Raw genomic sequence first — 27,613 nt, 5'->3', positions numbered from 1 at the left:
CTTCCCTCTGCTCCCTCCAGCCTCTGCTCACCTGCTCGACAATTTGCCCCCCTCTCCATCCTCTTCTGGGGTTTGCACCGTCCCTGCAGCAGCTCTGTGTCCATCTGTCCCCAAGAAGGACCTCGCCAGGGTTATCTTCCCTGCTCTGCTGGCTGAAATGCTGATTTTGTCGATGGTGTAGAAACCCCTGTTTCAGCAGTGCTGGCATGTGGGATGGCAGTTCCCCAGGCTGGGAGCAATCCCCAAAGGGACACATCCTCACAGGGCTGTGTCACGCAAAGGGCAGGAGGGAAGGTCTGCAGGGAGGAGAGGGGTCAGGGGGAAGGTGAGTGGAGCTGCAAAATATCTCCATGGTCTCCTCAGCTGTTCTCCTGGCTGCCAACCCAGAAAGCCAGCAGGGGAAAAAATGGAGGTTTTGGAGAAGAAATGGATTTTGGGTCGAGGCAGCCTCTGGATTTGTGGAGCAGGAGAGAGGCTGCTGTGGTGGCTCAATGTCCCCCCAGCAGCACTTCAGCGCGTGGTGGACGTGTCACACCACAAGGGCAGGAGGATGCTCTGACCTACAGCAGCTGATCCTCAAGCTCAGCAGGGTCCCTCTGCCTGAGGGACATCGCCCTGTCCCCCTGTCTCTCTGTCCCAGCCATCCCAACAACATGCAAAGTCCCCGCAAGCTGTGTCCCTGAGATTTGTGCAACCAGGGGGTTCCTTACCAGCCCGTGTCTCTGTGCAGGGATTGCACCCATACAACGCTCAGAGAAAATCACAGACCGGGTGACCCAGCCCTGAGCTCTTCCCCCGCACCCAGCCTGTCCTTGCTGTGCACTGATGGCAGAGAAGCTCTGCCAGAGCAGGACCCATGCAGCCGTGGAAAGAGCAAAGCCCCCAGAGCACATGCTGCCTTCGCTCCCTGAGTGACAGGTAGCTCATCTCAGCTCTTCACCCTGCATTTTTGCACTGAGCCTGTGGCACCAGGAGGAGTGTTGGCTGGGTTCCCCCAGGACCTTCCTACCAGGTGCTCGCACTCCGGGGCGTGCTGAAGGGAAGAGCCGGGAATACCCAGGGCTGCGTTCCTGGGCGCTGCAGCCTTGTGGGAATGGCAGCCTTCTCTGCACCCGCATGGCTACATCCCTCAGTGGATGTGTTGGGGTTTGCCCTGGCAGGACATCGCTGCTGGGGACTGCCCAGGCATCCCCGGCCCTCACCCATAAGGATAAGCACCTTTCTCAGCCGTTTCTGGGTGCCACTCGGTCCCCATTGCTGTCTCCTTTCCCTTCAGAGGGACCTCACCTCTGCCTCCCTTTAAATTCCCTGATCCATTTTCCATTTCACCTGGTTTTTGATCGTCTCCCACCCCCTCCACGGGCTGTTTGTGGTTTTTTGAATCCCACCAAGCTGCCTGGGCTGGGCTTTGACTTTTGATAAAACAGATTGCAAGGGTACAGAGAGCAGGGCAGTGGCTGGAGGGCTGCGGGGCACTGCTGGGGAAGGGACGGGGCAGCCTCCTGCCCCTGCCAGCAACTCACACTCACCCCTGGGCAGCCAGAAGCTCGGCTTGCAGGGCTCGCTCCACACTTTGAGTCACATTTGCCTCCCTTTCCCATGATCTCTGGCTTGTCCTAAGCGAGCAAATGAGTTTTACTGGATACCAGAAATGCTGGGCTTCCCCGTGAGCTATTTGGCCCCAGCCTCCATGCTGCAGATGGGGAAACTGAGGCAAAGCGGTGAAACTGTCAGGCAGGAGCAGAAAAGGGGGCAGAAAGCAGCTTCCTCATTCCCCAGAGTGTTTGCCCCCTGGTCATGCTGTCCCTCGACCTTCTCCCTGTTCTCCCCCCTCCACCGTCGCTGGATGGGGGACACGGAGCCCTGGGGAGGCTCCAGCCCCCGCAGGGAAGGGACTGTGTCACCTTCATGTCCCAACGGTTGGAGACACCCAGGTTTGGTTTGATGCAGAGCGAGACTCCAGGGTGTGAACCTGCAAGGTAACAGCAAGAGCGCTGAGAGACAAGAAGCCCTAATTATATCCTCGCTTCTCCCGGCTGCTGGATTCCTGCTAGTACAAAATGCCTCCCAACAAGGCACCTCCGTGCAGGGTGGCTGGGCCAGGTATAAGGAGGTAGAAAAGTGCAGAGGCAGAGAAAAAGAAACAAAATTATTTGAACATTCATTCTGCGCTGACCCAAGGAGGAGGCTTTTTTGGCTCAGCTTGGCTTCCTTTGCCCAGAGCTCCATTGTCTCACATCCCAGAGGCTGGTGAAAGCCAGGGAGGAGAAACCTGCGCTGCCTTTATGGAGACAGGCGCCAGAGCGAAGGAAATCTTCAGAGCCAGGGTTTTGCAATTTAGGAGAGCAAAGACCTGATGTGAAATGGGTGTGGATGGTGAGCAGGAGCGAAGCAGACAGCCCTGTTTCAGTTTGACATCTCTCCCTGGTTGGCTCTACTTTCAATTGTTCAAATTGTACCATGCGGGGCCAGAAATGTCCTTGCTGATTGCATTTGGGAGGTGACTGGGGTTGTTCAGCAAAGAGAAGGGAGAGAGGAGGGTGAGGGATCACCCAAAGACCAGGACAGCCCATGGCATCAGTGCCTAGGGGATGCATTCATGCTGTGATACCATCCATCAAGCCCTGATGCTGAACACGTCTTCACACCCTTTAGCAAAAAAATAAAGGATGGGTTTGCTCCTTGCCAGCTGCTCTGTCCCCCAAGGTTTCCCATGCTGGCAGCTCCTCAGAGAGAGCATGACAAGAGCTGAGAGCGGTCTCTTCCCTTTCCCCCAGTCCTTAATTTAGGGCCATTGCCTCTTTCAGATCACCAGAAGCTGGAACGAGAAGCCCGGATCTGCCGACTCCTGAAGCACCCCAACATTGGTAAGCGTGCCCCGGTCCCCCTCCACGTGCCAGGCAAGGAGCCGAGGAGCCCTGCCTGTGCTCCATGCCCAGCTTGCTGCCCACTCGCCCTCCCATGCCCACACTGGGGCTGGAATGTCCCCCTCAATGAATTTTCAGCCTTGCCTGCAGCAGCACGGGCTGTTTGTCCTTCCCTCATGCGCCACCCCAGAGATGGAGAAGAGGCTTGGTGGCAGCCCATCCTGCTGATCCCCAGAGCTGTCCCTCCTCTTCCTCACGGGGACACTTCACATGGAATCACGGGGCTTTCACCGAACACGAGGGGATTGAAGTAGGTCCTAACTTGGCCACAGCTCCCTCAGGGAGAAGCAGGGCCCCAGTAGGCTGCAAGGGACTATTTTTACTCCTCTTGCGCCCTTCGGGTGCTGTGTTCCTCTGCACGCTCCAAAAAGTGGTTGCAGCTCGGAGCAGCAGCAGCAGCAGCAGCTCAGGGCGTGTAGGAGGAGCGATGGCGGGGGGAAGCGAAGACTTTCCCACCGACCGTCCATCTGAGAGTAGCCTCCTTCGGAAAAGCTGTTTCAGGAAAACTCCTGAGCCCCTGCAAAAGACAAAAATAGGCCAGAAGGAGAGAGAGAGAGAGAGAGAGAGGAGGGGAAAAAACTGCAGTAAAAAAAAAAAAAAAATCCCCAACCTCAGCCTTGATCATCAAGAGTGATGCTGGTGCAGGCTGTTGGTCCCTGGGGATGGTCCAGCAGTGGGAGCACAGTGCCCAGTGCTGCTGCTCTGTTGATGAACCTTCTCTCCTCTCCACGGCACCATGATGTGCTGATCCTGGTGGGATCCCACAGCTTTTGGGAAAGCATTTGGGGTTAGGACAGGAGCTCTGCAGCTCTCGCCTCCCACAGCTGGGAGCTGGGAGGTTTCCGCTCTGGCTGAGCTGCTCCTTGGCCTCCTCACTGCACCCGGCAGCCTGGATCCATCCTTTCCCAGTAACTGCTGCAGCAGATTGAAGGAGCCAGACTCAGGGCCACTGGGACCAGCCACGGCAGCTCCCACCCCATAAATATTTCAGTTCAGAAAACGCCTGTCAGCTTCCATCTGTCTCAGGCACATGGCAGCGTGGCAGGTCTCCCCTGCATTGCCAGGGCACCGGACCCCACAGGATCCGTCCGTTGTCCTTCCCTCTGTCCCTGCTCCACCAGGACCAATGTCCAGCCCCAGAGCTGCCCCAGCAGGGTCCAAGCAGGGAATCCTGCCTCCCCGGCCAGAGCAACAGCCAGGGCCCTTCCTCTGCACCAAAATACACGTGCGGATTGCTGAGACCTGAAGGAAATACACTGCAAAGTGCATGAATAACAAAAAAATGCTGAAAACGTGGGAACCCCCCCCCCCCAGGAATATTTGCAGGACTCACAGCCTGGCCCCAGCTTTCCCTCCCCCTGTCTTCCTCCTTTTGCTCTTCATCACCTGTCCGTGGGGTCTGTGGGAACAGGAACACCTTGTCCTGTGGTTCAGCTCCCTTGTGCCTTCTCCCCCACCCCTGCACCACACCTGTTTTTTTGGTCACCACCTGCAGAGAGAACTGGCTTCAAGCTACCCTGAAGCACAGGGCTGGAAGGGGTTAATGGCATGAGATCCAAACCAGCCCGATCTTGCTGCTATTTATACCCAGGAGGCTCTTCTCAACCCCACACTCTCACCCCCCCTACACTGCTCCTGCTGCCTGGAAACTTGGGCTCACAGTTTCCCTTGCATGCAGCACAAGCCGGCTAATTACCCACCCAGGAGCTGGAACGAGCTGTGCTGCTGCAGACCGAGAGGAAGAAGAGCTTCCACCGCCAGGGGCTTGGGGAAGGCAAGGCAGAAAACCCCTCTCCATCCCTCCCTGGGAGAAGAACCTACCCGCTGAGGGGCTTTGCTGGCTCCTCACTCATTCCAAGTAGTGAGCTAGGGGTCCCTCTGTTTTCTGTGGGAATGCTGAGCTGCAGCTGTGAGCTTGGAGAAATCAGCCTGTGCCTTCCACCATGCATTTTCCACCGTGCCTGCGGGACGGCCTTGCATAGGAAACCATGGAGGGGTGGCTGAGTGTAGGTCTGGGTCCCCAGGACTTCACAGCACATCCTCAGCATGGGGCAATATCTTAGGGAGAGCTGCTGTTTTCCCGAGCTGCATATCCTTGCAGGAAAGTCTGCCTTTATCAGAGAAACTTCGGCTACACTTAGCCCTGGAGTTTTAACTCCAGGTACCTGTTGTCTTCTGGCCCCCAGTCCTGAAGCTGTGTCCCACCCCTGTCTTTGCTCTTGGCACTGAGCAGGAGTGCTTTGGCTGTTGTGGATCTTCCCGACAATGGCCAGTAACAGATACTTGCAGGACCTGGCTATATTTAGAGCAGCTGTTCCTTATACCTTCTGGGTTCCTGGCAGCCCCAGGCATTGGGATTTCCCCAAGCAGAGGATGTATCCGGGCCATCTGCTTATAGTTACGCTGGCCCTATGCACACCAAACTCACCTAATCCCACTTTGAATGCTATGGCTTCTGCAGGATCCCAGGCACAACACCCCTAGTCCCTCTGGGGAGAGATTAAACAGAAGGAAAAATGTTTCTTCCAGCAGAGAAACGCAGGAAAGCTGGGATTATGTGTTGGAGAAAAACAGGGAGGAGATGTGGTGTCAGAGTGCAGGGGATAACTGCACTAGCAGTGCAGAAGGATAACCAGGGAATAAGATGGGAAAATTGTGTGAATAGGCAAAACCAGGAGAGAGACCCAGAGGAAAGATGCCATGCCTAGCTGGTCTGCCCACTGAGCTTGGAAGGAGGGTCAGCAAAGTAGCATTTGCTCATCTGGGAGATGAAAGCATCTGCAGCTGATCTTGGGGCTTGTTATCTTCCCCCCGGGGTCAGGCTCTAATCTGGAGGATGTTTCCGTACAGGGCTCAGCTGGTTTAACTGCAGTAAAATGCGCTAGGAGCAAAAATTCCAACTGAATCTATCACCCGAATGTTTCCTTTTCCTCCCTGGTCTCCAGAGATCTCAAAGGTGTTGAAAGTTATATGGGGCTGAAACCAGGTGAGCAGAAAGGAAGGGTTAAATACTCACAATCTCAAGGAAATCAGAGCAAAAAGTGTTATGGGGGCCAGAGAATGCTGGACCATTCTTTATTTATATGCCCTATGTGTTTCTGTACCTTTACCCTTACTGCACATCTTCCTGCTCAGCTGTGAGCAAAGCTCTGAGCCTGAATCACCAGAACCCAGCAGCAGGTGTGCACCTGGCAAGACCTGCCCAAGGGGAGAGGGTGCATGATCAGCAGGACAAGACACCAGCTCTGCCGGAGGGAGATGGGGAGAGAACTTCCTCCGAAGGAAACTCATCCTGTAGCGATTCCTGGATATCTCTCAGCTTACGCTTCCCAAGGAGAAATGGAAGGTCATGAGCAGAAAATAATGAAGAGCCCTGGGGGTGCCAAGGCTGGCAGCCCAGCGCCCTGGCTGAGCTCTCCTGCACCCGGGCACCTCTCCTGCTGGGGCAGAGGGCTGGGCTGGGACCACCCATGGCCACAGCCTGTCCAGCACCCAAGATAGCCCAGCAGCTGCCCGGGACCTCGGCCAGTCCCTGATTTGGATGTGACCTTTGAGCCTTGCACCACTGCCCAAGGCTGGGGCCACACTGGGGTTTCCCCGTGGAGGGACCCCCAATCCAGGCAGCAGCAGGAGTAAGAGGAGGAGAAATAGCCCTGCTCTGCCCTTCCCCAGCTCCTGCTTGTGCCCCAGAGGGAGCAAAGGTGTTCCAAGGGGTTGGGGTGGGAGCCAGGCATACCCAGTAACCCTTCTGTCTCTGCCGCAGTGAGGCTCCACGACAGCATCTCTGAAGAAGGGCACCACTACCTGATATTTGACCTGTGAGTAATGGTGAAATGAGTCTCTTAATCCACCGCCAACTGCGCGCTTCCACCCTGCAGCGATGTGCTCTGTACCCTCACAGGCCCCCGTCCCGAGCTTTGCCCCGTTCTCTGCTTCACCCAAGACTTTCTTGGGCAGGGTTTTAACTGAGCTTGGGTCTCCCAGGCTAGGCACTGTTCCCTGCTGTACATCAGAGAGGCATTTCAGTGGGTTCCCAGGGCTGAGCATGCTGCAAATCAACCCAGCTCCCTTGCGAACCCCGCTGAGACGGCCAAGCATGACCATCCCCTGTTTTCTTGCAGGGTCACCGGTGGGGAGCTCTTTGAGGACATTGTGGCCAGGGAGTATTACAGCGAGGCGGATGCCAGGTGAGTGTGGGCACATGCCGGGCCACAGAGGGGATGCAATTGTCCCCTTCTCCCGCGAGCTGCTCCCTCCCGAGATCCTACGCATCTGGCTTTCTGCAGCATAAGCTCCTTCCGTGCTGGGAGGTGTTTTACAGCCGCTCCACAGTGTGGACTCATAAACCAGATGTGTAGTGCAAAAAAACCCCAAACCATAGCTGTCTTTAACTCACTCGGCTCCTGTGCCAAGTGTGTGTGTTTGCAGAGGGCTGCTCCCATTTGTAAGCGTTTCTCTGGCATTTACCGCTGGAAAGCACAAAGGAGGAACAGTCATGACAGTCTGGGTGGGAGGATGTGCTGGAGCTCTGCTCCTTCCCACACTCCTGCTAGCACTTTTCAGGTACCCTGCTGCAGAGGCAGAGGGCTGGAGGCCATTGCACTCATCCCTTTGGTTCTTGCAGCTGTCCAGGGGACGGCAATAGCTGCATTTTGTTTGAGGGGACGTGATTTGGCTCTCTCCAGTCTCCAGATATCGCCGCTTCTCTTGGCTTTGCCCCCAGGACAAGCACAGCCAGTACAGATGTCCAAGGGGGTGGTAAACTCTACGCTCCCTCTGTCTGCATGGAAACACCCCGTATTTCTAGGCAGAAGGCAATCTCATTTAATGGACTGCGTGCACTGAATCCACTTAAAACCCATCCTCTTATTAGTCTCATACAAATAAAATAATATACATGTAAATAAAGACCTTCTGCCTTGCACACAACTGTTTTGGAGCAGAAGCAATCGCTGCTTCAGTCTTTTTCCCTTCCTTTCTCCCACATGCAGCAGAGCTGGGGTTTAATGAGCTAGATATAAAGCGAACAGACACAACGAGAGCCACCCGCTGTACAGAAGGCCAGGGAAATGGGGCTGAAGCGAAGGAGGAGCACATCTGCTCTGCTTGTCTTTGGAGACCATTTCTGGGCTGACATTGTGACTCCACCACTGATCTCCAGCTCCCTACTGGTGTTGCTTCTCTGGAGACCCTGTGGGCTCTGCCACAGCACCCGTGCTCCTTCTCACTGGGGCTGAGTGTCCAGCAGCTCTGGTTGGGTCTTACTGGCTTACAACAGCTCTCCACGGATGTGTGGCTTTCGGTGGATGGGGACGATGAGCTGTGCTGCAGGGCTTCTGATGGGAAGCATGAGGGGGAGGACAATGGTGGGGTGAAATGCAACCAAGTAGAAGTGTCTTAAGAAAACTCTGCCTTGATGGACACTTCCATGAGCTTTCTCTTCTCTCCCACAGCCACTGCATCCAGCAGATCCTGGAGGCCGTCCTGCACTGCCACCAGATGGGGGTGGTCCACCGGGATCTGAAGGTAGGTGCTGCAGGGAGGGATCTGGAGGAGGACATGGGGACCCCACCTGTGATGCAAAACCCCATGGAGCAACACCTAGTGCCCTCTAGAGCAGTTGAAACAGCAGGCAGGAATGCCATGTAGGAGGTCTTGGGAAGCCACAGAACAAACATCAGCTCCAGGGCAAAACAACCCAAGGGAGAGGGAGTAGAGAGACCCTTGTAGCCCATAATCCTCTAAGGAGCTGTGTAGCAGGACAGAGCAGTTGGGAAGCACATCCATAGCCCCAGTCCTCCTGCATGCTGTGCTGGGGAGCCTCCTCGCAACAGCAGAGGTCCCAGTATGCTTCCACTCCTCTCTAAGCCCCATCTCCTCCTGCAGCCTGAGAACCTGCTGCTGGCGTCCAAGCTGAAGGGTGCCGCTGTCAAGCTGGCTGACTTTGGCCTTGCCATTGAGGTGGAGGGGGACCAGCAAGCATGGTTTGGTGAGTCGGACTGGCCTGAGGTGGGGCACCCTTCAGCCATCATTGGCATGTTTGGCTAGCGGGGACTCCAGGAGGGACGCGTGTCCCCAGGAACTGAACCTTGGGTCATGGGAACACCTCAGTAGCACAAGCCTAGGAGGCACAGTGGCTGAGGAAGAGCTCAGTGGCTCCAGTTGTGCCATGGGAAGAAGCCTGGTGTTGATCCAGGACACAGACAAACAGCTCTGCAGGGACTTGGTGAGTCACTGAGATGCCATGGTGAGCCGGACAAGCCGGTGGCAGAAGCAGACCTGGGGGAGGAAAGCCACTTCCAAGTGCTGAAGGTGCACATCAGAGCACTGAAGCCTGCTGCACCACCCTGGGGTTGGGCTGCTGCTGCTGGCTGTCAGTGTTTGCTCTGCTCTCAGCAGATACTGAGCTGTGTGGGGTTGGGGGCTGCCTGGCACCAGTGAGTGACGGCTTGTCTGTCCCAGGTTTCGCTGGCACCCCAGGATACCTCTCCCCTGAGGTGCTCCGGAAGGACCCGTATGGCAAAGCCGTGGACCTGTGGGCTTGCGGTAAGTCAGGCTGGGGCTGAAACGCCAGGAGCAGGCTGGGCTGCACGGAATAAAGCAGGCTGTTGATCCAAGTCACAGTAACTAAAAAAACTTATTGGGGAGGTCAGGACAGGGGATTTACCCGGGAGGTGGTGTATTATTCTGGGCTGTCCCCAATGTAGCACCCTCCTTCCCAGTCTAGTGGCACCCTCCGTGGAAGGATCAACCCTGTTTTTGCACACCCGAAGGGTCCGAGTGTGAGAAATGCCAGCTCTTTTGCCCTGCAGTGGTAGAGGATTCAGGCAATGCCTCCATACAGCTACAGCTGCAGGGGAGCCTTCTTCCACCTCTTTTGGGGAGGAGACATCACCCAGCCCTGATGGGACATGTGGCTTGAGGTTATGCATGGTAGCTGCCAGAGCCACATATCTCCCCAGCTGCTGAGCACGTCAGTGTGGATCTGGACCCAACAGCAAGCCTTTTGCTCTTTAATCAAGGAGCAAATTCTTCTGTTTCCTTAACTTCCCAATTTCTCTGCTTGAGTTGGGCTGGTCCCATTCCTCCAGCAATGAACTCTCTCCCACTGATCCCACGTCTCCTCTTCTGGGCAGGTGTCATCCTCTACATCCTGCTGGTCGGGTACCCACCCTTTTGGGATGAAGACCAGCACCGACTCTACCAGCAGATCAAGGCTGGTGCTTATGATGTGAGTGGGTTTATCTTGTTCTTCTCTTTCACTGTCTCCCTACTCTCCTGCTGTCCCCACGTTGCACTCTGCTGCTCCAGAAGAGCAATCAGGACAGAATCAGGCAGACATGAGGAATTTTCTTTCCTCTGATCACAGGGGGTTAGCCAAGCTGCTGTGCCCAGGTGCACAGTCTAGCACATTTCAGGTCCATGTTGCAGGACAGATCTTATTCTGGGCCTTCCACCTTTCTCCTTCCATCCCTGCACTCCAGTTTCCCAGCCAGCAGCTCTTTCCAGTTGCAGCTGTCTCTCCAACCTGTCTCATGGGCAGGAGCAAAGGGTTGCAGGAGAACCAACCCAAGTGCAAAAGGGACTTCTGCTTCTTCCATTGCTCCCTGCCATGTCTCACCCTGGTCCCTTTGCTCTGGCAGTTCCCCTCCCCTGAGTGGGACACGGTCACTCCCGAAGCGAAAGATCTCATCAACAAGATGTTGACCATAAATCCATCCAAACGTATCACGGCAGCGGAGGCTCTGAAGCACCCCTGGATATCGGTGAGTTTGGGCGCACTCGGTGATTGGAGTCAAAGGTCTAGAGATGTTGGAGTTTCCAGTAGGGGAACAGCTCACTGGGGAGCACATGTTATCAAACATGCTGTCCGTCCTTTTCTCCATCCTGGGAAGATGGTTCCCTTGCATGGTTCCTCCTAGTGCTGTCAGAGCAGCCTTTCCCTCAAGGCTTTACAGCGGAGAAAAACCCAGAGTCTGAATGCAAACAGTGTGTCCCAGGGGAGATGGTGATGGGAGGGAGATGCACGTTCCCAGCCCTGGTGGGGTCAAGCGTGTCACACTGCACTGGGGGGGCTTTCCTTTGGAGTGGGTGGGAGAGGTCTTGTCTTTCTCCATCCATCCGCCCCAGCAGCAATCTCCTCCTGTCCCTCACTGCACTTCGCTGCTCTGGTTGCCAGTTCTCACTCTGAATCAGCTCCTAAAAGCAGGATGAGTCCATGGGCTTAACCCTGGGACCCCATACCATGTGCAAACCCTGAGCATGCAGCTAAACGTGGCCTGTCAGTTGAGGGGTTAACTCAGGGGGCAGCCAGTTCTCCCTGCAACCCCCCCTCCCAGCCAGAGCAGATCTGCTGACTCCAGAGCTGTGATCTCCCGCTGCCTATTAAAGTTTCATCTGCTGCTGCAGGCAACTCTGGCCTGGGCTTTGCCTGCGGAGACCACACACGTGTATGTGCGTGTGAGAGCAGGGCTGGGGGAACCCCTTCACCCCCAGAACCCGCTCTGAGGCGAGTCTCTCTCCTCCCAGCACCGTGCCACCGTGGCGTCATGCATGCACAGGCAAGAGACAGTGGACTGTCTGAAGAAGTTCAATGCCCGGAGGAAGTTGAAGGTAACACTCGTGCTCCCCAAGCTGCAAAATGCACAATAAGGTCAATGTGGGGTTTGTTGTCTGAGTGGAAAAGGGCAGGGTGCTGTCTCTGGGTGAGGGGCGTGGGGGTGATGGGTGTTTGGGGATCCCCATTGTGAAGAGAGGAATAAAGACCAAACGGGGTGGTGGTTGCATCTGGCTAGGGTTCCCAAATGCTTAGAGGAAAGCCATGGTGAAGGAAAGCACTGAGGCACACAGCTCCCCAGCCACTGGGGTGAGGGCTTTCCCACTGTAAAGAAAGCTCCTCTTCGGGGCAGGATGTGGATCTGAGAGGCATGGTGAGACCTCTTTGCCTGATGACCAAGCCACATTGTGGCCAAGTCACAAAGTCACCCATAGACAAGCAAAAAGCTCTGGCTCACCCACACCAGTGCCCCCCCAGGCTTTCCCTGCATGGATGCTGCCGTGTGCCGCAGCCTGTTGCCCCTGTGAAATCACCATCTCCCCAGGCATCACCAGCGAGCTGGAGCACCTCCCTGCAGTGCCCATCTCCTGGGTGCTGCTCAGCTCCAGCCAGCCGCGTGGCACTGGGAATGGGCTCTGGAAATCACAGTGCCTCCTCCAGAGCTGGAGACACAGCTTGGGATGGCACTGATCTGCACCGCAGTCAGAGCCATCAGTGCTCCAGGCCAGCACGCGATGGGGCACTGAGTAGTACAGCTGCAGGCTTCTAACAAGATTATCAAGAAAAAAACCCTGACTATAAACTATTATTACTTTTCAGTTACACAAGTAATCAAATTAGTTCAGGCATGCACTTCAAAATAGTAATCCATTACTGTAAGCAATTAGTCTAAAGTAATCTCATTATACACTGAGCAACTAGTTAGTAGAGTCAGCTGGAAAAGGGGAGGCATTTTTATGAATGTTATTTTGCAATGATGATCTTTGCGTGGCTCCCATGAAAAATCCCTGTCCTGCTGCTCTTAGCTGTCACGGCTTTAATTGCAATTAAATCTGGTTCCGGTCCCGGTGGCTCCCCTAGCCGCCAGCTGCTGTCTCTGGGTCAGTGGAGTCAGGATACATCTAGGGCAGGGCAGAAAGAGACATAAACGTGCCCCGGGGATATTTAATATCCCTTTAATTGGCAGTTTCAGAGAATGCAATCCAATGCCCTGACGCTGGGAATACGGAGTTGGATTTTTTGATGCAGGATTGCTTTTGATGGCAGGAGGAGAATATCAGCCCGTGGGCCAGTTTCCTTCCAGCCAGGTGGCCAGGGGGCAGGTGATGAGCAGGGCTTTCCTCCCCCAGGGCTGTGGGGAGTGGTAGAAGTGGGGGGCGGGGGGGCTGGGGCCCAGCACACTCTTTCCTTCTGTGTCTTTCAGGGAGCCATCCTCACCACCATGCTGGCCACCAGGAACTTCTCCGGTAGGTGCTGTCTCTGGGGCTCATCTCCTTGTCTTACAGGGTGCCCAGCGCAAACACATAGAGTCTCTGGAGAGCTCGGGTGTGGCAGCAGGGCTGAGGTTGCAGCCTGGTGCCTCTGGAGATGTGTGGCATGGGGTGATGGTGGTCCAGCCTGCACCTCCGGGGTGGCTGCTCGCTTGAGATGCAAAACAAAGAATGTCTGGCTGAGGCACAGCAATCCCCAGGGTTATAGGTTTTGGGGGTTTGTATGCACCCAACCATCTGGCTTGTGCTGGCGTGGGTGTGCAGGGGCAGCCAGGCTGAAGGCAGGTGGTTTTGTGCCCTCCTGGAGATGTTTGTGGCTTGGGGAGAGCATCCTCTGCACTGGGAAAGTATCAGACAAGCTCCTGGATGCCACTGCAGGCGCTCTAGTCGGGCAAGAGGGTGCTGATACCACAGGGGTCCCACTCTCCTCCTGCCTCCCTGCATCCCAAGGGCTGCACCGAGGCACAGGAGCAGGCACAGAGCCCAGAAGCCCACTCAATGCACGGAAAGAGGTCTTGGTGCAGCCACAAGGCTGTCTGCCCCAGTGCCCTTGCTGAGAGCTATCCCCTTTGGGGACACCCTGGTGCCTGGGGACAAGCCTTGCAGCTGGGATTTCCCAGGCAGGGATCAGCAGGTCCCTGTGATTCCCAGGCACGGAACCAAAAGGAAGCCGGGTGACATGCACTCGCTGTCACCTCCAGCACTCCCCGGTGCTGGGGGTGGCCCTGGCAGAGGAGCCACAGTGGGTTGCCTGCCACATTGACTGAGCAGACTGGTGGTGGCTGTTTGATGTTAGATGGGTGTTTTGGGGTGCTTCACCAGGAGTTGGGTGTAGCTTTTGGGCTGGGGGGAGATGGGGGCTGCTGGTGGGGAGAGCCACGGCCAGGGCTGGTCTCCACATTTGTTGAGGGGAGATCGTGCTGACGCATTTAGCACTTGTGGGCAGAGTGTGGCAGCTGGAGAAGTCCAACAGCTGGGGAGATCCGGTGTCGAGCCTCGCGCCGGGAGAGGCGGCGGACGTGGAGCATCAAAGGGCAGGAAATTCAAAAGCATCTCTTGTCGCGCTGCCCATCCCACGCACAGCCCAGGCGGTCGCTGGTGGCCTTGCAGGGCTGGCGGGTGACGGGGTTCCGTGTGGGGCTGAGCTGCAGCCATCCCACCCTGCTCTGGGGATGCAGGGAGAGCGGGGTGGCTTGTGCAGCCCGGGGCAGTGCCGGCAGCGGGAGGTGGGCACCGGGGATGGCGTCTGCTTTTCATCATTGTCAAAATGTGGGCTGCAGCTGTCGGGCCGGCGGGCCGGCAGCACATGATCCCGGCAGCATGGGGCTAAAATTAGAGGGCAGCAGGCGGGCAGCCCATTCCACCACGCTGCACGGCAATCGGTCACCAGCATCGCGTGGCCGGAGCCCTCGCTGGCCACCTCTGAGCCACCCCAAGGACTCGCTGGGACATTAGGAGACAACGGGTCATGCCCCTGGCCGAGAGCCACCAGGGTGAGGCGGCACAGCGCTGCCCCTGAGCTCCCAGGCACTGCACCGGGGATCGCTGGAGAGAGGACAAAACCCAACGGCTGGTCCCACGGGGTCGTGCCGCTCTGCCGCCCGGCACCATGCTGCTGATCCTCGGCCTCCTGGTCTTGGTGCCCTGCCTCGCTCTCCTAACCTCCTTCCTCCTCTCTCCAGGAGGCAAAAGTGGTGGCAACAAGAAGAATGACGGCGTGAAGGTAAGTCCACTCCCTGCTGCTCTTTCCTGCCTGCCCCTCGGCTGTCGGGGCAGCGGTGGGGGTCTCCGTGCCCTGCTGGCTTTCCCCGTGACACCCAGCGCTTTGAAGGGCACCTGTTGGCACAGCTGTCCTAGCGTGTCCTCATGCCACCCGCTCAACTCCTGCCACAGGAGGTTTGGCAGCGTGGTGAGTGAGGGGAAAAGGTTGGCACCGCAGGAGTTTGTGCAGGGAGTGGGGGCGATCCACTGCTGTTTCATTGCCTGCAAAATGCACTGCCCCTTGCTGCCCCCAAGGATGGGGAGAGGGGACATGAAAAGGCAGCTTTGCAGCCCCCAGCCACGGATTCAGCCTGGGAGCAGCCGTCGAGGTGGGCAGCTGCATCTCCTGCTTGCCCTGCATGTGTCCCACTGTGGCTGGTGGGGCTGGGCTCGTGCCACCACCAGCTCCTGTCCCATCCTGTTCCTAAAGGCTGGTGTGTTGCTGGGTGAAATGTGGATGCCTTTAACCCTCTTGGCAGCACTGCTGGCCCCCTGTGCCCAGTGCAGACAGAGCAAAAGAACTTGGTGATGCTCTAAAAACAAGCCACTGCTTGCTGGACCTTGTTTCTTGGGCTATAGAGACCTCAGGTTCGCCTGCTCCTCTGAGATGGGCCCACAGCTCTTCTTCAGGTCAAGGTGGCTCCTGAAAGCAGAAAAATTGTGCTGCTGAGCAGCTTCTTCGGATGGTATGGAGATGTGGTGATTAGCAAGCTCTGTCAAATTCCTCCTGCAGGAAGGAATGGTCCATGTCGGGGGGTCTTCCTCTCTGTACCTGTTCCCTTCATGAATTAAAGTGATTGCTTAGCAGGGGAGAGGTGGTGTGATCACATCCCCCACTGCAAAGAAGGGGTGTGTGGTGTCAGGCAGAGCTTTGGAGAGCACAGCTGCTCTCCTTCCTCCAGCCCTTTCACAGGGACCCAGTTGTTGGGCTGTGAGCGGTCCAGGGTTTTGGAAGAGCAGAACCTTTAGCTGGCTTCTTCTCTCCTTAGTCCAAAATGGTCAGTGAAGCCAGAGGACTAGGGATAGCTTGTATTTCTCCCACTCCTTCCAGACCCAGTGGCTGGGACAGGACATGCCTGCAAGGCTTGAGACCATGCAAGACCCTCCAAACCTGGGCTCGGGTCCACAACAGACTATTCTGGCTATGCAGCGTTGTTCTGCAACATGAAGCTGATGGCCTGCGTTGCTGTGAGAGGACACTGCTTTGGGCTGTGGTGTCAGGATATCATGTGGCTTCCAGGACAGGATTGCTGGGTTTGGACAACAGTGCTGGCGCAGAGGAGATAGGTCCCATGGGAGTCATGGCAATCCATCTGCCAACCACTGTTGTCCTTTCTTCTGCTGCTTTGAGGGCCTGGTTGGTTCTGGGAGTCACCTGAGAAGTGACACTACAGGCCAAGCTGACTTGGTATGAGTTGCTGGAGAACAGGTGAGAACAATCAGGAGATGCATTTTTAAACTAGAAAAGAAGAGATTGGTGGATGGAGAGGCTTCACAGGTGTGGTCTTGAATCTATTTTTCCAGCAGAAAAGGGACAGCCTTGAATTTCTTCTCCAGCACTGCTGGGATGGTGTGATGGTAGAAGACCATTTGCCAGTCCAAGTTGCTAAAGATGTTCCCTCCTGGTCTCCAAAGTAGCTTTGAGAACAACCGTTATTCTGGGAAGAGGGGCACTAGATGTCATAGTGAAATAGCTTATTTGGGTAAACGGCCTTCTGGCCCCTCACTGAAACTCAACGAGAAGGGTCTGGTTTTAGAGTGGAATCAGAGAGGCTGTTTCATATCCCAGGTCCTCAGCCCTTTGCTGGTGAGTGGGGAGCAGTGGGTGAGGCTGGGTCCTGACTGCAGTTTACCAGCCAACACTTGGCTCAAGAGGGTGTACAAGCTCTGGAGAAGGAGTTTGCCTTCTTATTGCTCCCTTTCCAACAAGTGGAGGGGAGACAGCCTGGCTCAATGGCCAGGAAGGTAGAGGAGGAGAAGACAAGAGGCAAGCTCATTCCCAACAGATTGCTTGTTCTGGCCACCTTCAGTGTTACCATTCCCACCTTGCATTCCCATGCTCAATCTCAGCTCACAGTGTAACCCGCTTGTGGGGGCACAGGGATGCTGGGTGCTCTGCGTGAAGCTTTATCGGCCCACCACAGGCAGCTGGCAGACATCAGGGCACCACTGGGAGGTGTGCATTTCTTCCCGTTGTACTAGAAAAGTGAGGCAGGACCCTGGAAACCTGTCTTGGGCAGGTGGGAAGGGAGTGATCCATCCTGCCTGCTCAGAGCCAGGCTCTAAGTCAGGCCACATGGTACAGTTCATTGTCAGAAGAGTTGTGTCCCCATTTCGAGAAATTTGCTGCACTGACCATCCCCATGAGCAGCCATCCCTGCTGTTGTTGCCCAGAGCTATGCAGGTGGGCAATAGGTGCTGGTGCTGTGCTCCAGCCTGCCTGCACGGCCCCCCAGCCCTGGGACAGAGCTAGCCCAGGCTCAAAGGGCATGAAACTCACCCTCCCAAGGATGTTCCTCCCCTACTAAAAGCATTCATGGGACCAAAAATTCTCCTCAAGCCCTCCTCTGGGTCTGTCAGAGGTCTTCAGGTCCCAGCAGCAACGATACCTTCACTGCCCTGTGTAGTGTTGCATCTAGTCACATCGTAAACTAATGAAATCACTGCCTCATGTTGCATCCTGTCCCGTCCTAAATTAATGAGCTCACTGCCCCATGTTGCATCCTGTTACTGTATGTCCAGACTCGACGCGGTCACTGCTTTGTGTTGCATTCTGTTGCGTCTAAAATTTCTGCAGTTTACTGCCCCGTTTCATGTCCTTGGGTAGCAGAAGCTGTCAGCCCTTTCCTGCAGACAGCCCAGCTCTGGTGGCTCTGTTTCCCATGAGGTTCCTTCTGAAATACCGCAGCTCATTGCCCTTTAGGACATCTGTTTGGTGAAGGAGGGGCGAGGATTAACGTAGGACCTAGCGAGGAAGGGGAGAGCTGCACTGGCAGAGGGGGAAATGCAGTGACTGTGCTGGTGGGAGCCAGTTAGGATGTGAAAGGAGCAATGAGGGGAATGGGTATCAGCCATTTTTCACACTGCAGTCCACCCGTGCACCCTAATGGGTCTCTCTTCCAAGAGTTTTGCACAGTGTGTGTTGCTTTTCCCTGTGCAGGGCAGGCAGAGCTGGTGCCTCATTAAAGATGCTGGTAAAAGGCTTGTTATTGGCACTGTAGCTTCTGAGTCCTGCACACTGATGTTTCCCGTTGCCTGCTGTGATTCATCCCCTGGGAGATGGAGATGAAGAAAGAGCACAAGGCCAGCGTGTCCACACCCCTGTCTCCTGGTTAAATTCAAAATGGTGACAGGAAGCAGAGCACAGAATTAGTTCAGGATTGCAAGCAGAAACATGGCTATGAGGTCATCCAACCTAGAAGTCTTCGAGCCTAGTGGTAGCTGTGAAGGACAGAGATAAATATGTGCATGTGTGAAGTGTTCTCTTTGGAAGAGACTTCCCACATGGTGCGCCTGCCTTGCAGGGTTGAGTAGCAATAGCCATGCTGGCTTCAAACCAGCCAGCTCAGTACTGGTCCAGGTCCAAAGCTAATTGAGTGCCTCCACACTAGTCAGCAGCTTGGGCAGATGCACCCAGAACAGCTCCAGAGTCTGTAAATGTCAGGATGGCGTTCACACCGGCCACAGGACTTTGCAGATGGTGGAGCTGCCTTAGCTTGTCAGCGTCCCACTCCTGTTCCTGTGAGCTTGCTGGCCTGGTCACAAAGCCACCAGAGTAGTCATCGACTCCCAGGGGACTCCCTTTTGGACTAGGCAGGTCCTTAGGCTGAACAACACCAGAGATTGTGGCAGGTCAAGAGAGGAAGCATGGGGAGGGTGCTGGCATGGCACTAGCAGCACCGCAGCAAGTGGCACATCCCTACAGGAGCACCAGATTGTCCTCTGCCCCGTGCCTTTCATTTGCCCCTCCATGAGGACCATGAAGAGTGGCTCAGGAGCTGCTGCCTCTCACGTGCTGCTCTCTGCCTTTCTCACTCTGTGTCTCTTCCTGTTCCATCTCTTCTCCTTGTTTTTCCAGAAAAGAAAGTCCAGTTCCAGCGTTCAGTTAATGGTGAGTGTCCTTCGTCTTCCTCAATGCTGATATTGCTGGGCCTCTCCATATGTTCCAGCTTCCCCTGTTTTTGGAAGTTACCTCGGGGTAGGGAAGAAGGGACAGCGGGGTTGGAGGGAACATCCTCAAAGCCGTATCACCCACAAACCCCCATTAACAGGGTTGGTGCAGGCGCTTGCTGGCCACCAGCTGGTGGGAAGCCAGCCCTTGTTCTTGCTGATGGGTTCTCATGCCGTTTCTCCCAGTTCTCCTGACTCAGGTCTGCAGGCTGCATCGGTCCAAGGAGCCTTGGAGAAACACCTTCCATGCCTCTGCGGGGACTGTATGGTCATGGGACACCTTGCCAACCTACATCGGGGTATTATGGGTAATACATAAGCAAGGCTCTGCTGGGAAGAGCTAGCAGAGCCATTGCTCTAGCTCCGCTAGCAGAGTCTCCTTGATGGGGCTCCTGGAGAGAGACAGGGGGTCAGTACCCCCTACCCCCACAAATCTGTGTAGTGCTCAGCTGTTTCTTGAAAGAGCTGTGTCTCAGCCTTCGGTGGTCCATGTGGGTCTTGGAAGCACTCTGTTTTATTGTACGTTTCTCTCCCTACTCTGCGGTCAGTGTGGTCTCTCTCACTCCTGCACAGTCCCCTCTTTCTCATCCCAGCTCCTCTTCGCTGTTAATTTGTACATCTCTCTCTTTATCGTACAGTCAACATGGTGTCTTCCACCCCTGCACAGCCCCTTTCCCTGCCCCTCTGGCAACACTTCTAGGAACCCACCAACCTGCCCCGGATTGGCCTCCATCTCTGTCCCCACAGGCATCGATAGGGAAGGCAGCACTGTTCCTATGAGACCCTCCATAGCCCAGCTCTTGTGCCCTTGGCTACAAGAAGTGGAGGTCAGGGAGGGCTCTGCCAGTGCTGCCCCAGAGCTGTGGTTGAGGACGGGTTGGACCTGCTGGTGTTTTACTTGGTTTCTGACCGTTGGCACAGTCGAAGCTGTGGGTTCGGACTCGGGGGGCTGTCAAAGACACGAGCTCCATCTGGCGTGGGGAGAAGACGCCTCTCACCGTCCCATCTCTCCTTTCTGTTCTTTGCTCAGGAATCGTCGGAGAGCACCAACACCACCATCGAGGACGAAGACACCAAAGGTACCAGTGGGAAGCACATAAGGACGTGGGCAGGATGTTTCAGAGGGGTGCCCCAGGGTCCTTAGTCTAACCACCCCTAACGAGCTATTGGCTGTGACAAAACCCACCACTGGCAAGCTGTTTTGAGGCTGTTCAGAAGTAGCTTTGGCTCCTAAGGGGTGAAACACCAGCAGGGACGTGACCAGTGCAGGTGCTTTCAATACCAGGTTGCCACCACAAGTGGTTGGGACACTTCTAGTGAGGACATGGGGCTCCCAAAAGCAGGGATGTTCCCTGAAAGCAGGCACGGAAATAGTAGGCACAGCAGCCCGGCCACCCGCTCCTCTAAAATAAATGGCCCTTTGAGAAAAGCCTCTAGGGGAAATCCCTGCCTCCCGCCTACTAGAGCCAGCTTTCTAAGAATAACCCAGGGAATAATTTATCGGTGATAATTTGTAAAGTCTTTCGAAGAAGTGATCTCAGCAGAAAGCAAGATGGACTTTGGCCTGACGTGAAAGTTAATGGGACATTTGTCCTGCTGGGGAGCAGCTCCCTGAGTGTGGATGCAGAGGGAAGTGGTGCTTAGGAAAGAGATGGGGGTCCCCGTCGTCCATTCTGAGTGACTCTCAGGAACACACTCCCTCTCTTTTCATTAGCCACAGTACAAAGGGAAATTAAGTCAGGCATGATGCTGGTTTGCATTCGAAGCAGAGTCTTGTTAATAAGCTCAGGGATGCTTCTGACAGCTCCTCCACAACCCTGGGAGCTCGACCTGCTTTTGCAACCCAGCTCCTTCTCAGCTGAGCTGGCAGTGCCCAGGGTCCCTAGCAGCAGCTGCACAGTGCCGTGGCCTTCATAGGGTCCCTCACTGTGTATCTCAAGGTGGATGGTCACATCACCCACCTGTCCTCCCCTCAAGCTGAGACCCTCTCCTCCCATCTTGGAGGGAGGAGAGAGCATCCTTGGTCCAGCTTGCTCTGAGTTCATGGAGTAGAATGTCCTGGCTTGGCAAGGCTTCGCAGCCAAGAACAGCCTTTGCCACCTTTTTGGGCTGGCGGCAGCTCACCACTTGGTGCTTAACCCTTGTACTCTTTAGGAAAATGCAGGGGGTTTCAGTTTTGCCATGACTTTGTAGGCCTTTCCTCTCTGGGAATAAAGAGCCTTTCTCCTCAACTCTCTCCCAAGTCCTTCTCCTCCTTTTCCTCTGGATGGTTTCTAATGGCACCTAATGTCCCACCATCTGTTTCTCATGAGAAAAGTCCCTCACTGATACTGCAATGCCAGCACTTTTGGTTCATTTTCTCCTTTCATTTCCTTTTTCTCTTTAAACCGACAGTACGGAAGCAAGAAATCATTAAAGTCACGGAGCAGCTGATCGAAGCAATAAGCAATGGAGACTTTGAGTCCTACACGTGAGTGTGCCCAGCAGGTGTTTGAGTTGGGGCTGGGGCTCAGCCCGCAGAGCGGGCTCTCTCACTGTGACAACAGAGCCCGGGAGGTTTTACTGCTGCCCAAGGCAGGATGACCTGGTTGACGTGGTGGTGGGGCATGGAGACCACCTAAGAGAAACAGGGGGCATAGTTTTCCAAACCTGTTGTTTCTCCCACCCTAATCTGGTCACATCTCTCTGCTCTTGTTATCATGGATGAGCCCACTTTCTGGATTGCAGAAAGATTGATAACTGTGAACATGATTTATGCTGGAAGAAGGAACACTGCATCCGTGGTATCCATTATATCCAGATTGCCACAGGCTGCTTGGAAGTGTAACTGCTTTCTACTCACTGAGCTGGTGCTCCTCAGAGTACACTTCTTCTGTGTCCAAGGCTTATTTAATTAGTGATTTCTGAGCAAGTGCAGGTCTTCATCCCTGCCTTAGAGAATTGCAGCAGGGATGTTTTGATACAGAGCAGAGAATATGAGATTTTCCTCACTGTTTTTCTTTATTACAAAGAAGATGTCAGTGTTTTGGGAGGTTTAGTTGGAGATGGTGAATGATGGAGAATTAACCCTGCCTCGCTCTCCTGGCTACAGTCAGAGCGCTGGAGGTGAGGTGGGGTGGGCTTCATGCAGAGTGCAGGTTGAGGTCATACTTCTGCTTAAATTATTCACTGATGCAGAGTCTTCTTGGTCTCAGGCTGAGGGAGAGTTATCCTGAGCACGAGCCATTTGGGTTTTGCAGGCTCTCATGTCAGAAGCAGCAATGTAATCTCTTACTTTTCTGTCCCTTTCCTGCCTTCCCAGGAAGATGTGTGACCCTGGAATGACTGCCTTTGAGCCCGAGGCTCTGGGCAACCTTGTGGAAGGCCTGGATTTTCACCGTTTCTACTTTGAAAACCGTAAGCAGCTCCCTTGCCTCCCAAGGGCCCTTCCCACCTCTTGTGGGCTCAGCTGTGTCTTGATTTCCATCAGCTTGCTGGAGAGAGGAGGGCAAGGGTGGCTTTGGGAGCATCTCTGGCTGATGTGGAAGATCTCAGCAGGAGATGAATCAAGTCTGTTAGGCCAGCTAGGGCCAGTCTATATGCAGAGGACTTGTGTGGTTAGCCGTTTTCTATATAGTCCCATTCTGAACCCACCTGTGCCGCATTTATTCAGCCCTTCGAAGCAGAGAGCTTAACCCAAGCATCTCCCCTTCCCATGCTGCTTCCTGGGCAAGAGCCACCCAAACTCCTTCCCCTGCCCAACGCTCTCTGTACTCATCCCCTTTCCAGTGTGGTCCCGGAACAGCAAGCCTGTGCACACAACAATCTTGAACCCCCACATCCACCTGATGGGAGATGAGTCTGCCTGCATTGCCTATATCCGCATCACACAGTACGTGGATGCAGGAGGGATCCCCCGCACTGCCCAGTCCGAGGAAACGCGTATCTGGCACCGTCGGGATGGCAAATGGCAAATCGTCCACTTCCACAGATCTGGCGCACCCTCTGTCCTACCGCAGTAAGCCCTGTGAGGCTCCGGGGATGGGGCAAGGGGGGATGAAGTGGATGGTGTGGGCTACTTGTGGCATTGAGGCTGCAAAGCAGGTGGGATCTGACGGGGAGAGGGATGCTCTGCCAAAAGCATGATTGAAGCAAACTCCCTCTCTGCCTGGTTTGTGTTTTGCAGCTGAAGCGTGGTTCTGCCCATGTGGGGTTTGTCACTGACTAACAAGGGGAGACCTCCTCCAACATCTTTACCTATGGGACTTTGGCTGTTGACTCTGCTGCTTGGTTCCTGCTGGAATAACCCCCCGCTTCTCACCGCACACACGCAACAGCTCTGCCGGCGCTGCGCAAGCATCCCATTGAACCCTCCCACCTCACCGGGGCCAGACACATCTTCTGTGTGGCCCTTCCTCTGCATGAACCACGGAAATAGAAACCATGAACCTAAACCCGAGCATCTATCCAGCGAGATGATGTGTGCCAGGATCAAGGCCTTCATCCCCATCTGCATGGAGTTACTGTGACCCTCCACTGCCTGGCACGTCTCCTGAATTGGGCTTGGACTCATCATCCACCTTCATCTCAACCTCTGCTGGGAGGCCCCTAAGGAAGAGGAGGCAAGGGGGCAGTTTTGAACCACTCTGTGCCGCACCCTCCCTGGGCACCGGTGGATTTTGCTTTGCTGCTATCGAGGTCCCCATGTGCCACTGTGGCTCCCACTTGCTCCTGACCCAAGCTCTTCCGCATCCCAGCAGCCTTGGCCAGGGAACCACTGTTTATACCCTTTGCAAAGTCCGGCTTCTGTGTGCCCCTGGGCGAGGAGGGCAGCATTCAGATGGGTGAGTAAAGGCGATCTTTATTTTCCCTTCACCGGAGCGCAGGCTGGCTCCTTCCCAGAAGGGTGAATAAGTTTGTGCCCTGGCTTCTAGTGGCTGTCATGCCAAGAGGGATGCTCTCCGTCTTTCCTCCCTTCTCCCCTCGGAGCAGGGACCAGCGAAGCTGGGAGAAGAGAGGAGGAGAAAGGCAACTGCTTCCCGGCACCACATTGGCAGGGCTGGGAGCTGGGGCTCTCCCAGCCGTGCTGTGGTGGTAGCACTGCTCCTGTGCCCTCCTCCCCACCCACCATCCAGCCTGGATCTTTTATCCCAGCGCCCAGCCCTGCTCCTCGCATGCAGCACCCGGCACTCCTCCATGCCCGACTCCCAGGCTGCGACAGGGGGCAGCTGAGCTGGCTGCCGGCTTGGGGCGCCAACCTCCATCGCCCACACGACTACTTCCAGCGATGATGAGGAATGCAAGCTTTATAAAATATAATAACAAAACTCTGCAGAATCTGATCGTGCTTCAAAGAAAACAACCAAGCCTTTAGCTGTCTTCTACTTTGAGCGCATGCCTTTTTATAGGGAAAAGAAAACGTCCTACCGTGTATTTCGTAACTTGATTTTGAGTATTTGCTGAAATGGATCTTTATGTAATAACTAGAAACATTCAACTGTTTAGGGAAAGGGGGAAGTCTTGGGCGTTGCTGATTTTTGTTGCGTTTACATTTGGAGAGGGGTTGTGCTGCCACGATGCCCCCACCACGTCCCGCAGCACTGGGTGGGCGAAGGCACACGCTTGCTTGGGGCACCCACCTCTAGGGGCACCTCTCTCCCCAGGGCACCTTCCTGCACCCTACGGGTCTTCCTCCAGGGCAAACCCCAGCAGTGGCTCTTGGGGAGCCACTGGGACATGGCTTTCAGAACAGAAGATGTGTCCGGGAAGGGAAATTTTGGTCTCACCTCTTTGCTGTCAGGTAGAGTCTGAGGGTGGGTGTTTTCCTAGCAGTTCTTCCGTTTCTTGTTCTCTTTTTTCCTACTGGAACCTCTGCTCGTTGATGTGAGACTCCTGAAGCGCTGCTGCCCTGGGGGACTTTCTAGCTGCACTCTCTTCATCTGCATGGCATTTAACTTTCTAGGTGGTGCGTGTGTTGAAAAACAAAGAAATGAACAAAAAAAAAAACTTGTTTTGGACATAAAAAAGGAAAAGAAAAAGAAAAAAAAAAAGAAATGTTTTCTCCATGTAAATTCTGAGCGTGTATTTTGCCTTTTCTGTGGTTTTGAATGCTTTGCTCACTGTCAAGGCAGGGATGGCTGCCACGCAAAATGCAGCCGCATCCTTGCAGACTGCAAAAATATTTTTCCACTGGATTGAGGGGTAGAAATCCAAACCATTGGGGTATGAACAGGCCCTGAGAGGTGTTCCGGTGTGTCCCGCTGTGCCGGCAGTGCAATGGTTGCTGGAAATGCGTGTAGGAGATGCCTTTTGGGGGGCAAATCACAGGTTCTCTACAGGTGTAGATGGGCATTCCTATGCTCTTGGTGGACCTGTGCTGTTTGACTGTGGAGCTACGTTGGCCCACAAGAGATGGTCCCCAAAGCAGGGAAATCCATGCAGGGAGAGGATTAGCTTTTAAAGTAGAGTCTGGGTGTTTTTACAGATCTGTTTTACTTCCTGTAGTCATGTAGTGCTGAAGTGTTTTTTACTTTTTAAAGGAAGGACTCAGCTCTTTCACGGTTCTCTCTCTCCCTCTCCAGAGCTGTGTCTGAAATGTGTCATCCACCTCCTGATGCTCAGGCTCTCTGGGTGTCAGGAGTATTTCTGGGGATCAGTATGAGATGGACAAGGAAGGAGGAGGTCAGAACATGGCTCTGTGTGAAGGCTGTAAGGCACATGTGATATTAGCCTGGTTCTGGAGCTGCTGATAGCATGGACCTCAGGTGGGCTGTAAGGGTGAAGCTGCTCCAGCAGCTGTTGCTGGAGAAAGGTCTGGGACAGAGAGTGCAGTGGGGTTTTCTGGGGATGACAGATGAGATACTGGGGTAGACAAAATCTCCTTCCATGGAGAGCACACTTTGAGCAATCACTGCTAGGAAGGAACATCTTGGTTTCCAGGGAGGCTTTGAGTTGTCTTCTTGGAGGTGGTTTGTCCTTGAGGCTTCCCTACAGCCATCTCCCCAACGACAGGTTCCTCTGGAGGCAGCTGGATATCCTTGCAACACCTAAAATGCTTCTGTTCCTTTCCAAGGGAAGCAGAGTCTAGGGTTTCAACTCCTTTCTAGTCTTCCTGACCAAGGAAGACCCAGCTTCCCGACCTGCCCACTCCGGCAGCATTAAGCACCTGCACTTTAGGGGTCTGTTCTGCCTGGTTTCTCTTCCCCAACTTTCACTCCTTCTCCAGAGCGGGTGCCTGGATCTCCAGAGCATCTCTGAGCAAGCACTGATACATCACCACCCTTTCTTTCAGTAGTCATGGTGGACAGCCTCTGTACCTGTTTTCCTTCACGTTTCCTGATTTCTCCTAAACTTGCAGAAAAACTAAACAAATAATCAACTGCCACCATCACTCTTGTGCTCACAGAGCCAGGGCTGCTCACATTATATCTGTACTTTTAAGCTATTGGCACCCTCCCTGGCATGTTCTCACTGGCATCACCCCAACAATTCCACCATGGTTCTGAGGATTATAAGGTCCAGAGCATGTTCCAATAAGCAATATGGACAAGGCCACCTTCTTGGGATGGAGTTTACCACCACAGCCTTCCTGTCCTCATTGGCCTCAAGGCTGGAGATCAGGCTGCAGCACGTTTCACTTTGGATACAGACAGAGCCTGGCTTATCTGGTCACCTCACCATCTGGGTCAAACCAAGCTCAGAAGTCCCCTAGCCTGATCATCTCTTTCACCTGTCGCAGACCACAGGAGATATCTGAGTGGAAGCGCTTGCTGTGGTGGTCCTGGGCTCCCAGTTCCACAGGTGGACTTGGGAGTCACGTGTTTTTCCTTTCTGGCTGCCAGGGTCTGGCTGCAACATCATCATTTCTCAGGTCTTGCTGATGCATCCATTCTGGAAGAAGAAGAGGGCACTCCTGTGCCTCTGCTTTTGCTGGAGAAGCAGGCATTCTGCTCCTTACCCCAGCCAGGCACGGCCAGGAGAGCTGTCTTTCACCCCCACCTGGAGTAAATGCCCCTCCTGCCAGGCACTGAAGCCCCATCTGACCCCAAACCTGCCTCCCCTCCCTTTATCCTCCACGAATTGATGTCCCCATGGAGCCCCAGAGGTTGGAGCAGGTAGAAGAACCCATCTGCTTCCTCTTTGAGCTCACAGTCTGCTTTGCAGCCATGGCTTGGTTGCTGGAGAGGACCAGCAAACAGCAGTACTGTGTTTAAAAGGGCAGCCACATAGCCCCAAGGACCAAGAGGTTTCTGTCAGCAAAAGATCCCATAACCATCTCCTCCGATCATCCCAGAAGTTGGGTTAACCCTTCCTCCCCACTGCAGGGCACATCTCATGGTGCACACCACCGTCTTGATGCAACAACCGTCCTCCTCTTACCATTTCCAAAGGTACAGATCCCAGCCCATCCATACCAGACAGGGAAACCTAGATGTGAACAGGCTCTGGGAACATCAGAGGAGGGACTGGTGTCGCTCTGCCATCTTTCCCCTGAAGACGACCCACCGGCTCCCTTCCCTTTGGCTGAATGTCTGTCCCACCTGCAGATTGACAAGGAGTGGAAGAGGGGGTGGTGGAGGGGTCTGTATTGAGCGGCTCTTTCCTTCTTTGGGTTGTTGTCCTTTTTTCTAACTGTTGCACAATTTTAGGGCTTTTGTAACATTTTATGGACAAGCAGGGAAAATAACAGTGGTTTAAGAAAAAAAATGAGATATCTCTCTCTCTCTTAT

The 27,613-nt window shown here is 54.6% G+C and overlaps 1 protein-coding gene across 3 annotated transcripts in view; it reads left to right on the top strand.

Annotated features, from left to right (window-relative positions):
- Positions 1–26,843, top strand: part of CAMK2A (calcium/calmodulin dependent protein kinase II alpha) — a 34,012-nt gene extending 7,169 nt beyond the window's left edge. The window contains exons 3-19 of one of the 3 annotated variants that reach the window (XM_069869013.1): positions 2,808–2,867; positions 6,691–6,745; positions 7,049–7,114; positions 8,381–8,453; positions 8,814–8,916; positions 9,390–9,473; positions 10,064–10,158; positions 10,571–10,693; positions 11,457–11,540; positions 12,908–12,950; positions 14,657–14,697; positions 18,814–18,846; positions 19,936–19,984; positions 21,300–21,375; positions 22,207–22,301; positions 22,674–22,902; positions 23,071–26,843. In XM_069869013.1, coding sequence (XP_069725114.1) covers positions 2,808–2,867; positions 6,691–6,745; positions 7,049–7,114; positions 8,381–8,453; positions 8,814–8,916; positions 9,390–9,473; positions 10,064–10,158; positions 10,571–10,693; positions 11,457–11,540; positions 12,908–12,950; positions 14,657–14,697; positions 18,814–18,846; positions 19,936–19,984; positions 21,300–21,375; positions 22,207–22,301; positions 22,674–22,902; positions 23,071–23,074 — 1,313 coding nt within the window. In that variant the 3' untranslated portion in view covers positions 23,075–26,843. Of the gene's footprint in view, positions 1–2,807; positions 2,868–6,690; positions 6,746–7,048; positions 7,115–8,380; positions 8,454–8,813; positions 8,917–9,389; positions 9,474–10,063; positions 10,159–10,570; positions 10,694–11,456; positions 11,541–12,907; positions 12,951–14,656; positions 14,698–18,813; positions 18,847–19,935; positions 19,985–21,299; positions 21,376–22,206; positions 22,302–22,673; positions 22,912–23,070 lie in introns of all 3 variants that reach the window. The other 2 variants (XM_069869011.1, XM_069869014.1) reach the window with 2 other exon arrangements.
- Positions 26,844–27,613: the final 770 nt, after the last annotated feature.

The sequence above is a fragment of the Phaenicophaeus curvirostris genome, chromosome 15 (genome assembly GCF_032191515.1).
Source record: "Phaenicophaeus curvirostris isolate KB17595 chromosome 15, BPBGC_Pcur_1.0, whole genome shotgun sequence".
NCBI classification, from domain to species: Eukaryota; Metazoa; Chordata; class Aves; order Cuculiformes; family Cuculidae; genus Phaenicophaeus; species Phaenicophaeus curvirostris.
This window is presented reverse-complemented; position numbering and strand designations above follow the sequence as displayed.